Source organism: Equus asinus, chromosome 27 (assembly GCF_041296235.1).
Source record: "Equus asinus isolate D_3611 breed Donkey chromosome 27, EquAss-T2T_v2, whole genome shotgun sequence".
NCBI classification, from domain to species: Eukaryota; Metazoa; Chordata; class Mammalia; order Perissodactyla; family Equidae; genus Equus; species Equus asinus.
The window spans coordinates 19,623,166-19,637,889 of record NC_091816.1 but is presented as its reverse complement, the minus strand read 5'-3'; the positions used below and the strand labels follow the sequence as shown (position 1 = coordinate 19,637,889).

At 41.5% G+C, this 14,724-nt stretch overlaps 1 protein-coding gene across 2 annotated transcripts in view; it reads left to right on the top strand.

Moving 5' to 3' along the window:
- The first annotated feature begins 5,629 nt into the window (after window positions 1-5,629).
- MTMR7 (myotubularin related protein 7) overlaps window positions 5,630-14,724 on the top strand; it is a 105,721-nt gene continuing 96,626 nt past the window's right edge. The window contains exon 1 of one of the 2 annotated variants that reach the window (XM_014836509.3): window positions 5,630-6,231. In XM_014836509.3, coding sequence (XP_014691995.3) covers window positions 5,785-6,231 — 447 coding nt within the window. In that variant the 5' untranslated portion in view covers window positions 5,630-5,784. The remainder of the gene's footprint in view (window positions 6,232-14,724) is intronic. The other variant, XM_070499918.1, reaches the window with a different exon arrangement.

Sequence of the window (14,724 nt, the reverse complement as noted above, 5' to 3'; positions counted from 1 at the left end):
GAAGCAACCCAAGCATCCACTGACAGATGAATGGATATACAAAATGTGGTATATACGTACAATGGAATATTCAGCTTAAAAAGGGATAAATTTCTGACACATGCTGCCAGATGGATGAACCTTGAGGACATTAGGCTAAGTGAAGCCAGTCACAGAAAGACAAACACTGTGTGATTTCACTTATCTGAGGCACCTAGAGTTGTCAAATTCAGAAAGATAGAAAGCAAAATGGTGGTTGCCAGGGGCTGGGAAATGGGGAGTCACTGTCCTATGGGTACAGAGTTTGAGTTTGGCAGGATCAAAAGAGTTCTGGAAATAGATAGTAGTGATGATTGCGCAACAACGTGAATGTACTTAATACCACTGAACTGTTCACCTAAAAATGGTTAAGATGGTAAATTTTACATTATATGTATTTTACCACAATGAAAAATAAAAGGAAGCTTTTTAAAATGAGCACAGAGGCACTGTGTTACTGGAGGTGGGCCATGCCTTAACCAGCTGTGATGCTTCAGTCGCAGCTTGCCGGCGGCTCCATACCACACCCCTCTCTGCTGCAAATGCCTTGAGCATATTGGAGCTGCTGGGGACAAAAGGTCACTGAGGTAGCTGTTTCCACTACAACTCAAACTAGCTAGAGAGTCTTTTCTTGTACTAGGCACCACTCAGAGCCGGCAGCCCTTACAGCTAGCTCAGTTATAGGTCAGAGCAATAAGTGGTAGACGTGCAAAATGGAGCAGCTCGCCCTTCGGGTTGGAGAAGCTATTTCAACATGTGCCAGACTACTGCGGATCCCTAGAAACTTCACCAAGATAGCAGGACTCTGACACATGTGTGCTTTACTTGGGCATCTTGGGTACATCTGCTACTTTCTGCTCATCAGATCTAGTCAGCGTGATGCTGACAGTGTAGTGGCCCAGCCTGGTATTCTTGGGAGAGTGGACTGATCAAGGTCCCCCGTGAACAAGTTGTGAGAGAGATGCCTAAAATGACACTTCCAGATGAAAATTAACTGCCTGTGATGATCTCTGCTTATTGGAATGAACCGACAAGAGTTATTTTGGAAGAAGTGCATCTGGAGAGAATGTTGAAGTGAATTTTGAAATGAACCCCAAAGGATTTGCTAGACCGGAACAATATGAGTAAAGATGTAAAGATAAGTAAATGCAGGATATAAGAAGTGGTTGGTTGACTAACTGATACATCCAAAAAATATTTGTTGAGCACCTACTAAGTGCCAGTGACTTACTTTGCTCAGTTTATAAAAGAGAGTGGTAGGATGTGGCTGGGCTTTAAATGACAGAAGAAGGAAATGGTACTTCATTCAGAAGGCAAGTGCAAAGCACTTTAAGGTTTCTAACCTGGAAAGTGACCTGGTTAGAGCTGCTTTTTAGGAGGATTAATCTGGCAGCAGAGGCTAATAGTCCAGCCAGGAAGAAGAAATGAGGATCTGAATCAGAGTAATGACAGTGAGGAAGGCAGGGGAAGGCCATTTGAAGAAGTGTTGTGGAGGAGGAACCTACATCTGTCTGGACATGGGGGCCAGGAAGAGACATAAGCCAAAAAGAACGCCAAGGTTTGGAGCTTGAGTGATTGAGATGAACAAAAAAATAATGAAGTCACGAGGTGGATACGGTATTAGGTGGAAGATACCAATAATAATCGCTGATATTATTAGACCAGAGCACCTGGAGGGCAGGGACTGTGGCTGCTTTGGTTCACATTTTTATCTCCGGTGTTTGGCACAAGGTGAGCACTCAATAAATATTTGTCACAAAATATGTTAAATGCTCGACCTTACTGAGTTGTCACCTCCACCCTAAGAAAGAGGCGTAATTATCCCATTTTTTTTCCTGCTATCAATTCTATTTTTTATTTTGAAATAATATGCCTCAGGCATATACAAAAACATAGGGAATGATATAATAAACATCCCTCTATAGAGATACCTACTCCTCAACACGAGAAACCAAGCAACAGAGGTATTATCCTTATCTCCATTTTACAGGTGACAAAGCTGAGGCTGAGAGTGGTTAAAAAACTTGCTCAAGGTCACACAGCTAACACCTGCCAGAGCTGTGATTTGAATACATATCTGTCTGCCTCCAGAGTCCATGGTCTTAACCACACCTAGTTTGTGACACGGATGACATCTGAGTGGAGGGACTCAGCAAGCAGACGGAAATACAACACGTGAGGTAGAGAGAGAATTCAGGACTGGAAATATTGATATGGGAATTATCTGCATCAGAGTGATGGTTGAGGGATGGCAGGAGAAACGCACCAAACAATAATAAGTGGTCTGAGAACAAAGCCTTGGGCTTGGGCAAGGAGCTTTCTTGGAAGGAGAACAAAATATAAGAGACTATTTTAAAACCCGCCTGTTCACAGGAGTAAGTGCTCTTTTTATGCTGGCCTAGAGCTTCCCTTTTAGTTCCTAGAAAAAGGCAGAGCTGCCTGCAGTCAACAGAGTGTTGTTTCTCTACATCTGGCATAGGGCTAGGCCAAAGAAGACATCGATACTTTGCATCATCAAGTTTATAAAAATCCTGAAGGCGAGGATGCTATTTTTTTTCCAGGCAGAACCTCAAATGCAGCTCTGACTTTATCATATCGGGTATCTGATACGTTCCTAGCTGAGACTGTGCTTGTTCAGAGATGTGTGCCCTCCTCCACACATAACATGGACCACTAGGATTTAATAGCGCTGAATAGGATTTTATTGAATTTGTAATCGTTAGCAATACTACCCCCTGAGGAAACATTTCTTGGCTTCACTGCCAAATCAAAAGTTTTAGTTGCCTCAGGAGAAATGTAAGTATTCCGGAAAAAGTCTTGCAAGTGTTTGATAAGCATCCAAATTCTCCTCAGGTCACTGAAGATCACAGGATTTTGGGAAAGTTCCCAGTTAATATCATGTTTTCATTTAAAAATTCTTAGAGCAAGATTATTTGCAACTAGAATATCTGTGACACAAATTTCTCAAGAAGATGTTCTCTAGAAGAAATTTGGTCATATCCAATAAAGTAGTTTAGTCTTGGCATATGACGTGTCCTTAGAGATCTTAGAGGACATTAGCAAGCCCTTTTAAAAAGATCAGAAACACAGAAGGTGGAGATAGTATATTATTTTGATTCTCCCTGATTCCCCTTCTCTGTAAAGTCAGGATAGGTTAGGCTAGGGACAAAGTTTAATTAACTTTTAAGTCTCAGTGGTTTCATGCAAAAACAACCACAAAAAGATGTTCTTTTCACTCAAAAGAATCTTCTGTGACTCTTCAGAGTAGTTCATTTCCAAACAATGGCTTGGAGAAACAGTCTGTTTCTCTCTTCATCCATTTCAATCTAATGCTGAATAGTCTTGGGTCATGGTCACGTCTCGAATTTAGAGCTAATTTATCATCATTACTTTCTCTATCATCTCAATATGTGACCTCCAAATATTAAGACCAGGGAAGAGAAAGCTGAAGGGCCACACAGGTTTTGCAGAGCTTTGGCCCAAAAGTAACACATCCCTTCTCACATTCCACTGGCCAGAACCGGTCACATGGTCCAAGCCAACAGTAACACCTCCTGTGTGCCAGTGAAGGACAGGTAAATACTGACGTGTACAATCATATCTACCATTTTCACAAAGGTGAAAATCACTGAAACCTGAAACACTGATAACAAAATGAGGACAACCACGACGCTCCTGGGCACGGGAAGTAATTTGATGAATATGCAGGTAACTAGGTCTTAACTCGTCTGATATTTTGCTTGAGAGTGAAAATAGTTTTGTTGAAATATACTTATTTTCCATTCAGGATTCACAAATACTAGAGAAAAACAGCCATTTTCCCAAACACTGGGCAAAGGCTGATGTAGCGTAAATCTGGACGTGGATTCATCTGCAGATGATGTAGCATTAGAAAAATAAGTGTTTTCTCCCCTTCCCACTTCTTGGCTCTACAGAAAATGTAGGAACTAGATCAGCCTCCTTGAGGCTTCTTCTGACATTTCCACATGCTCTGGGGCCATCTTGGTTGGTCCACTTTTCATTCCTTCGGTGTCATCCATGTCGCTATGTTTCTCCTCCAGGTCTCCCTTCAATCTCCCAGCAACTGCCATAGTACCTTGTGCATGACCATCAGTCAGTTCACATCAATGTTTCTTAAGTAAATGAATGGCTAGTCACACTTTTTGCCTTACTTAGGATCAACAGAGGCAGCCATTTCAAGGAGGTACTCTTGCTTTTCTCACTTCACTGCCCTCCAGTTCTTGCTGCTTTGTTCAAATTCTCCTGCTTTACTGGGTGCGGGTTTGGAGAGACAGTGAAACTTGGGGACATGAGGCAGTCTAAATACCAGAAGTGCAGAGTGGCTGTCAGAAGTCAACAGTTTGTCATCTAACAACCTGGATAGCGATTGGGGCTAGGGGATAAGCCAAGGAGGATTCCTCAGAGAACTGTTCAATGACACCAAAATATTTATATACAGATTTCCTTCCCTGTTGTTATTTTATTTCTAGTTTATTCTATGTTAACTTATCCTAATAATTTGGATATAATTCCTCACTTATTTTAACCTAATGCTGATTTTATAGCTCTGATTAATGGAAGATGTATTTTTGAACTAATCTAAAAAATTTTTCTTTGCAGTAGGCTATTTAAATTGTTCGGATTTATATCTTTTCACCTACCAATTAGTGTTATGGGTGCTTTAAAAGAAATCTATGCTTATATGCAACAGGTCAAAAATACTCGTGTGCAGTAAGTACTCACCAAGTAAACTCTTGATAAACCCACCAGCAGAGGGATAGAAGAAAGCACATAATTCCAGGATCATTAAATCATTCATAATCTATTCCCCCCAGTGGACACAGGAGTCCTAGTATTGATGGAATTTGGAGATGGAAGCTACATCTGACGTCATCTAGGCAGGTGACTCTCTTATTTTATAAATGAAGAGACTAGGCCAGTGTATGAGTTGTGACCAGAGTGGTCCTGACTGTATTCCTGGTGTTCTTCAGTAATAAATTATACCAGGGTCAATTTTGTCATATGCAAATATCCTAACTGACTCCCAGGGCGGTAGGAAGATGAAATGATATAAGACATGTGAAGGCGATCTGGAACTTTACAAATAAATGTAACACTATATTGATTAAATAAACATTTATTTGGAAGGCTGCAATATGCCTACTATGCATTGGACAAAAAGAGATAAAAAATAGAGTCTCTACAAATAATTTACAATCCAGTCAGAAAGAGAGATGTATAAGGGCTAGGAAAAAATGGAATAGACACTAGTCTAAGAACTATGTAGAGTTCCGTGAAATTTTAGTTATGGTGGAGTGTTGTACACTTAGGGTTGCAAGAAAAAAGGACGCATTTCTTCTCTTTGGCTTTTCCCAATGGCTTAATACTAACAATAGCAACAACTACTCAACATCATAAACGAAAACACGGTACCTTATAATGGATGCTTTCTATCTATATCTTCCAGTTCAGTGAAGACGGCAAATGAGCACTCAACACAGTGCCAAGGGAAAGCGTCCCTTCCAACAGTTCCAACAGCGAAGTCGCAGGTTGCCGTGAGATGACTGACTTAACAGGCACCTCCTAGGGCGCCAACACTGTTGCTGTTATTTCCACCCCCAGCCCAAATGCTATGCCGGCTGCCCACGTGCTGAAATATACAGACAGAGCCCGCTAGGGCCTTACTGGATCTGGAGAGCATGTGGCAGCCTTTTTTCTGCCCCACCCTTAAGTCCCACTATCCTGGAACGCTCTGGAAGGAAGCGGATGGGCGGTGTGGGGCGGCGCGGATTGCCATCTTCCTTCCAGCGGTCACACCTAACACAAGGCCCCCATTGTGTCTTGGGGAACAGTAGCCTCGCAGTACGACGCTGGCTGGCCCTCTTTAAAGGAAGCGGGCGCTCCTGCTCCGGCGACCGCAGCCGGAGACGAGGCGAGGCGGGGCGGGGCGGGGAGGACAGGTGGCAGGAGCGCAGCGCGCGCGCTCTAGGGCCGCGCGGGCGCCCCGGACCCCGCACGCCGGCCTCGCGCGGGCGCCGCGCACCTGGGGGCGGAGCCTGGCTCCTCAATCAGCCCGCCCGCCCGCCCCCGGCCGGTGGCGAAGCCCCTACCCCGCGCCCTCCTGCCGCGCTGCGGACGCGCGCAGGTGCGGGAGGCCGCCCGGCCCGGAGCCCTGCAGACCCGCCCGCCATGGAGCACATCCGCACGCCCAAGGTGGGTGCACGGCGTGGGCCGAGGAGCTTGAGCCAGAGCTGGGCGGCCGGAGGGATGCTGAGCGTGCGGGCGGCCCGGCCTCCCTGCGGGGCGCTGGGCGAACCGGCCCCGCGAGCTGGGGAGGAGGAGGTAGCGCCGAGCATCTCTCGGTTCGCCATGAGGCTCATCCTTCTCTGGCTGCCTCACAGGCCCAGCCTTGGCTGCTGCTGGCTCTAAGCTTTGGTCCTTCGGGGTGGACATAGGGTGAATGGGAGGGAACCCCAGTTGTCTATTGAGTCATGGGGCTGGGGATCTGCTGATAAACGCTCCCTTCTGGTTTGGCACTGGGTTGTTGCTGTTGCTGCTTTTTTTTTTCCTTCCAGTTTTTCTGTTGGCCGTTCTGAGCAGTTGAGAGAGAAACCAGCTTTGCTAATACAGATGAGAGGAATGGAGTTCTCTGCAGGGGGATTGAATGCTCTCGGGGAGCTTGTTGCATCTAAGGGTTCAGACCCGCCCAACTCGCTCTTCCGGCGTCCCATCCTCAGGCTGTCAGCCACAATGGATCTTAACAGGGCGCTCCTGTTTGCCTTAGGTTGAATGATGTTATCAGTCCTACCATCTTCTTGCCTTTTCCAGCCTGTTTCATTCTTTGGGGAGAAGGGTGCAGCTTATACATTCGTCTACTGGTGTGTTTGAAACAACACCAGCTTTTGTCACTCAACAAAAGCGCCTGGTCCCTCATCATTGCAGTTAAATAACACTGGAAACGTTGATCGCTTTACCAAACCCTACTCATAGTTGTACTAGTAATATAACTGAGAGTGGAAAAGATGATCGACATTCCTGTCTGATCAAAACCCTAAACTAGCGGAAGAATATACTTTAAAAGCCTGTTGGTTCTCTCCTGTTACTGCCACCACAGCTCCTTGCGTTTCCAGGATGAGCTCCTGTTGGAAATCTAGGCCTTTCAGAGAGTTAAGTCAAAGCAAGGTCTGAGTGGTCAGAACTTAGGTGGCCCCACAGATCCCACTCATTTCATGGAGAGAGGAGGGCCATTGCTTTGACTTAAGTCCAGTAAGAACAATTCATTCCTAAATTCTGGAATGGTTCCTAAGTATCTCTTTGTAAAAGCAGCTATACAATTATCTCGTGCCCGTGGAAGAATAAATCTTTTAGTTTGCCAAAGAATGTTAGTTCCAACAGTAGATTTAAATTGTATTGATTTTGCCCTGTGGAATTAAATTGTTGCTTCACAATCAGGAAATTGTAAACTTAGAAGAGAGTGCCATAAACTACAGGATAGGTGCCTCAAAGCTTTCAGGGTTTAAGTGGTACTAAATAATTTATTCCAGAATGACGAATTTAACTCATGGACTCCCTCTGCCTTTGCCAAGGTCAGCCTTTCTTTGTCGTGATGAAGGGGCCTTTAAAAAAATGCTATCTGATGTGAATGTCAATAGCAAGAGCGATAGAGTGATAGGGCACCGGGTGCCATTTTCCTAGAGAATATGAATTTGAGGAGTTAAGGCTTTTTCTAGTCTATATTCAGACTAACTGTGTGCAAAGCCATGTGTGTAAGCCTGAGCAGCAAGCAAGATTCTCATTTATTCTTACGGTTGGTTTTCATAAACACCGTCCAAGCAGTGTAGTACTTCAAATCAGAAATCTCCTTTTATCAGGAAATGGAAAGGAGTGAGGGAAAATGGAGAACTATCTGAAATGTCATTGAATTGGGAGTCATTAACATTTAGGATAATGCGGGTGTAAAAAATAAAGAGCTACAGAGGTTGGGTGAATTCGATTTATTCATTCATTCATTTCATTCTACAAGCATTTGAGAACCTTTCATGTGCAATGCTCTGTGTTAGGTCCTGGGAGCACGAAACTTCAGGGAGCTCCCAGTCTGAGAGACAAGGCAGTTGCAAATCTGAATAGAGATGTACAGTGGGCAGTGGGCAGAGAGGGGAGAATGGATGGAGGATCGGCTCTACCATAAAGGGAGAAGGAAGCCTTCTTAGAAGAGCTGAGTGTTACTGTGCAAGGCGTCAAGGAGGACCAGGAGCATTTGAGACAGCTGTCTTGCAGTTGTGTAAATAAGATGTATTCTCGCAACTAAGATGTATTCTCGTAAATCCTTACAACCTCAAAGAAGCTGAAAACCTTAACGGTGAAAAGATAAAAATGATTCCTTGAGGATAAACAGCATCTCTTCATTTTACATTTTTAAGTGCAAAACTAATTTTTGCAGCATTTAAGTCTGTAGCTTGTTTTGGTAGTTATTAAATTGCAAGATCAGTTGTTTATTAGAGCCACCCCTAATTGAGGACAATAAAACCATATTATCTGCCAAAAAACCCCACAAACAAAACTAATTTTTGCAATGTAAATGAAAAAGCGAGCAAGACTACCTACAGATCACTTGTTGTAAAATGCATAATATTGATGGTCATATTCATCTTTATTATTTACTTCCATTATACTCTGGGGGAGACGAATGGGTAACTTCACTTAGACTTCATGATTTCACATCTTGGGTGGCTTATACGGAGTATGCACAAAGTTTGTTTATCTGACTACGGTGGGTTTGAGCGATATTTACCATGTGGGTAGCAGGGTTTTATTTTAAGAGGAAAAGAAATGCATGCGTGTGCAATGTACAGTTGCTTTCTGCCCACCGTGAAAGTCAGTCATTTACTCTTTGTAGACTGCGCTCCCCATCACAGCCCCTGTGTGCTGCTTCAGTCTCTGGAGTGCGGTTTAAGGAGACAGATGCACATGAATAATCTGGAGTGCTGTTTCTTCCTGGGTGTGTGTGTGTGTTTAAGTGAAGCCTTTAATAGAGCAGATGCTAAGCAGGGTGTTTCTCTTGCAGAATGATTCCTCTACAGAAAGAAAAATGTTCCAAGGGAGAGCTAGTTTGCAGTTGGGTTGAAGTGAGGACACCAAGCTTACCCGCACTCATCACAGTGAACTTTGGGGTTTCTCCTTCACTGTCTGGCTTTCTTTACCTCTGACAACTTGCTGGCAAGAAGATGCCCTGCAAGAAGCTTAGGGATAGTTTGAGTTCAAGTCCGACTTAGTTCTGTGAAGAGGCATCAGGGTTCCTAGAAGCAGCCTGAAGTGTGTTATTAACCTCCTAACTGGTCTCCTAGTTTTCTCTTTGCTCTCTAATCCCTTCTCCACAGAGGAAGCCTGAGTGATGCTTTGTGACAAATTGATCATGTTACTTCCATGTTCAAATTCTTGGGTAGCTTCCCTTTGTACCCAGGATATAAAGAGAGACTCTCCACGGCAGCCAGTGGGGCCCTGCGTGGACTGACTCTGCCTACTGCCCCAGCCTCATTCTGTGACCATCTCATTGTTCCTTCTCCTCTGATCACCACTGGCTTCCATGTGTTTGTCACATGTGACAGGTTCTTTTCTGCCTCAGGACTTTTGCACTGCCATTCCCTCTGGGGCATACTCTTATCCTCACTCTTCACCTGGCCCCATCTCTCGTCTTTCTAGTTTCAGATTAAATATAATTTCCTCAGAGAGGCTATTGTCCAATTCCCCCTCGAAATCAGGTCTGCCTGTTATATTCTATCACCGTATTTTCACCTCATGCCCCTTGTTACGAGTTTTAAATTTATTTGGCTGATTATTTGTTTAATATGAAGTTCCCCTGCTAGACCAGAAGCCCAGTGAAGGGGAGGATCATATCTTGTTCACCTGTATCTGCAGCACCCAACATAGTTCTGGGCACCAAGTAAGCACACAGTAAATTAATGAATAATCGAGTAATAGAAGGGATGACTAATTCTTGATTTCAGCACTTTGGTTTTTAGTATTTGCTTGAGTAATCCAAGCCTCATATGCCTGATACCCATGACTGGTACAGTATTGTGAATCTTGCAATAGTGTTAAGTACTTGTGGGTGTCAATATATTATGTAAAATATATAGCATATATATAATTATATGTATTTTGTGATTATATATCGTTTTAATATGGTAGAATTCAAATAACATAAAATGCACCCTTTCAGTCATTTTAAAGTGTACGGTTCGGTGTTTTTTAGTATATTTACAGCGTTTTGTAACTATCACTACCATCTAATTCAGAACAGTTTTATCATCTCCAAGAGAAACCCATTATCTATTAGTAGTCAGGCGTCATTCCCCCTCCAGCCCGTGGCAACTGCGTGTCTACTTTAGTCTCTATTGGATTTGCCTATTCTGGACATTTCATATAAACGGAGTAATATAACATGTTGGCCTGTGGTCATTTGCTTCCTTCATTTAGGATAATCTTTTCTGAGTTCATCTAAGTTATAGCATGCATTGGTACTTCATTACTTTTTGTTGCAGAATAATATTTCATTCTCTGGATGTACCACATTCTGTTTATCCATCCATCAATGGATGGCATTTGGGTTGTTTCCACTTTTTGATTATTATCACTAGTGCTCCTTTGAACATTTCATATACTTTCCTTGTATGTGAACGTAAGTTTTCAGTTCTCTTGGATGTATCTCTAGAAGTGAAATTACTGGGTCATATAGTAACTCTATGTTAAATTTTTGAGGAAAATGAAATTACACCTTATATGTTTTAAAACTAAATTCTTCCCCTTCATATGCATTCAATAATATAGACTGATTTATATAGTATACAGAGTATGGGTACTTTGGAAATCATTGTTTAAATGGTGTAAATAGATAGGTTTGCATCAAAAGGGAATATAGATTTTTATTGTTATACATTGAAACAGTTTCTTAGAAAAACAACCCAATGAGCGTGAAGTTATATTTATAACACTCCAAATTCACTTCTAATTTATGATAAAATGCCATTTTTTACATAGTCATAAATAGCATGCCTTTTCTGTTACTGAAGTTTTTGCCCGCTGTTATTTTGTATATGTGTGTTATATTCAGAAGTCATCCACCTCTTTATTGTTTTAATGATTGCATTGTGTTCATTTGACTGTAGTTGGGTAACCTGTCTCCACTATTAAGGATTTGGGTTTCGTGCCCCTGTGAAAATCCCTGGTATGATTTTCTTAATGTATAAGGTCCAGAGCAGAGTGACTGAGGTTAGGAGCAGTCTTATAATAAGCGTTCTTATCACACAACATCTTTCAGTATTTGGAAGCTTCTCATATGGCCCAGGATTTAGGCAAATTCTTTGTAGTCCCAGACAGTGGAAATAAAGGGTAGACATTGCAGGGCGGAAGGTCTTGCTTGATATAGAGAAGTTCTTTCCCACAATTTACCTGTTTGTTTAAAAGAAATTAGTTTATCTCTTGAAGGAATAGAGGTGTCTAAGCAGGGTCTGGATGGCTCTTGTCAGTGAAGACATGGAGGCATTTCAGGCATCTGAGGGGAGAACAGACTAGAATCACGTTTGAATTTCCTCTGAGCCAAGTGCCCAGCCACATCGAACTTCATGCTTCTCATGCAGAGAACTCACTGTGTCCCTTGGCCATCCGTGGTGACCATGGACAGCTCTAACCATTAAGAAGTTTTCCTTATATTTGGTCAAAATCTGTCTTGCTGTAGTTTTTAGTAATTGGGTCTAGTTCTGTCCCTTGGGATATTGCCCAATGCATCAGCCCTCCTTCCAGGAAATGGCCTTTCAAGTATTTTGTACCATGCTGCTGTCTCCCTAACCCCTCCCTCCTACTTAAGTAGTTAGCTTAGCACCACCTGCTCTGGCAAACAACCGGTGGCTTGGTTTTAAGTCCCTTTACTATCCTGGTTACTTTACTCAATGAGTTAAAAAAAATGTAGGATTACTTTAAGTTTGGTTGAATTGGGAGAGAGTAAAATTTGATAACTATTTTGTAATTGTATATGTCATCAAGTCCCATCTCAGTGGCCTTCTGGTGAGCTTACTGTGGAAGAGAACCCTTAGGTTGTCTCCACATGATGTGCTGTGAAGTCGTGTCTTCTCTGCCTTTTCCTTGAATGATAATGTCTTACACTTTGTTGAATATTATCTCATTGCGTTTAGCTTATTGCTCAATCTCTTACTCTGTTTTGGATCCTGATATGCACCTCCTGTTCCTCTCGGGTTGGTACCATCTACTGTTTAATGAACTTGTCCTCTGTTACCTCATCCATGATCTCATCCAAGATCTCATTCAAGAAAGAAACTAGATTAGGTGGATGTCACTTCTGAGTGACTTACGCCACTTGCCCCCATCTCCCAGCTTCTCCATCCTCATAGCAGATTCACTAGTTCCCTCAGTTTGGTGCCATCTACCATTTGGTAAACTTGTCCTCTGTTACCTCTCCAAATAGCTCATCAAAGAAAAGAATGAAGTAGTCTGCGATGATGACTGCGTGAATCCGTGATGTTCCTGCTGATTGATGGTTTCCTTTTCTAGGTTCATACAGAATTCCGTTAAAGAAGCCATTTTAGAATCTTGCCTAGAATTCATGTCAAACTCGCCAACTTATAATTACAAAGTTCTATATCCCCCGTTGGAAAATAGCAATCTCAATTGCAAATTCTCTCTGTAATGGAGAGAGATCAGTAGTCATGAGAAGATTGGCTTTCTCCCTGTCATTCCCCACCATTATTCCATTGGCACTAAGTGTTATCTCTTTCATCTTCATTTAACGTATGATAATTTTCAGGTTATATTACTTTTGATTCTATGTTAGAATCAATATAGAAATTAATCACTATTAATATTTGAGTATATTTCCTTCTGGCACTTTTTCTTTGCATGAATACTCAAATTTTTTGTTTGTTTAGAAATTTAGGATCACCCAGTTCAGTCTTGTAATATGCTTCTTTTAACTTACCATATTGTGGTGTTTGAAAACATGTTTTTATAAGACTATGTGATTTTTTATCCTGTGAAAATGTTATCACATTAACCATTTCCGCATAAGGCTATTACAATAATGTTATGATGAACATCTTGTTTATTAATTATCTGCATATGTGATTACTCCTTTAGGATAGAGCCCTAGATGGAATTACTGTGTCACAGAAGATAAACAATTATATGGTTTATATATGTTGCCAAATGATTTTCCAAAAATGTCACATCAATTTTCAAAAACAGGATAGAGTGTCTTTCTCACTATACCATTGCTTTGTTGTTTAAAAATATTTGCTAATTTAAAGGGAGGAACAGCACTTCGTTCTTTCATTGTAATTTTTCTTATTACTGGTGAGGTTGAAGCATTTTCAAGAATGTTTATTGGTTATTTTGTTACTTTTCTGAATTATCTTTTTATATCTTTTCCGTTTTAATAATTGGTGATTTTAGTGTGTGTAGTGTGTGTGTGTATATGTATACACTTATTTAATAACAGCTTTAGTATGTATATATATATATACTTATTTAATAACAGCTTTACTGAGAATTCACATAAAATTAACCCTTTTTAAGAATATAATTCTGTGCTTTTTTGTATATTCACAGAGGTATGTGACCATCACAATGATCTAATTTCAGAACATGTTGTCACTCCAAAAAGAAACCCCACACCCATTAGCAGTCACTCCCCATTTCTTCTTCCTGCTGCCCCCACAAACCACTGATGATTTTCTTTCTTTTTTTATTTAAAGATTGGCACCTGAGCTAACATATGTTGCCAATCTTTTTTTTTTCCCTTCTTCCCAAAGCCCCCCAGTACATAGTGGTATATTCTAGTTGCAGGCCCTTCTGGTTCTGCTATGTGGGATGCCACCTCAGCATGGCCTGATGAGCAGTGCTAGGTCTGTGCCCAGGATCTGAATCAGCAAAACCCTGGGCCGCCAAAGCAGAGCATGTGAACTTAACCACTCAGTCATGGGGCTGGCCCCAGATGTATTTTCTATCTCTATGTATTTGTCTTTTCTGGACATTTCATGTAAGTTAAATCATACAATCTGTGGTCTTTAGTGGCTTGCTTTTTTCACGTAGCATAATGTTTTCACAGTTCGTCCAAGTTGTAGCATGTGTCAGCACTTCATTCCTTTTTATCCATTCTATGGATACACACACATTTTGTTTATCCATTCTTCAGTTGATGGACATTTGTATTGCTTCTGGTTTTTGGCTACTGTGAATAATACTCCTATGAACTTTCGTGTACAATTTTTTGTGCGGGCGTATGTTTTTATTCCTCTTAGGTGGAATTTCACTTCTCTAAGAGTGGAATTGCTGAATCATATGGCAACCCTATGTTTAACATTTTGAGGAACTGCTGCACTATTTTCCGAAGTGACTACACCATTTTGAGATCCCACGGACAACATATGAGCATTCCAATTTTTCCATATCCTTGTCAGCACTTGTTATTTTCTGTCTCTTTTATCATCCTAATGAGTGTTAAATGGTATTCATCGTGGTTTTGATTTGCGTTTCTCTAATGACTAATTATGTCGAGCATCTTTGCATGTGCTTAGTGATCATTTGTGTATCTTCTTTGGAGAACCGTCTATTGAAATCTTTTGTTCATTTTTTAATTAGGTTATTTGTGTTTTTAATTATTGAGCTGCAAAAATTCTATATATATTCTGGATACAA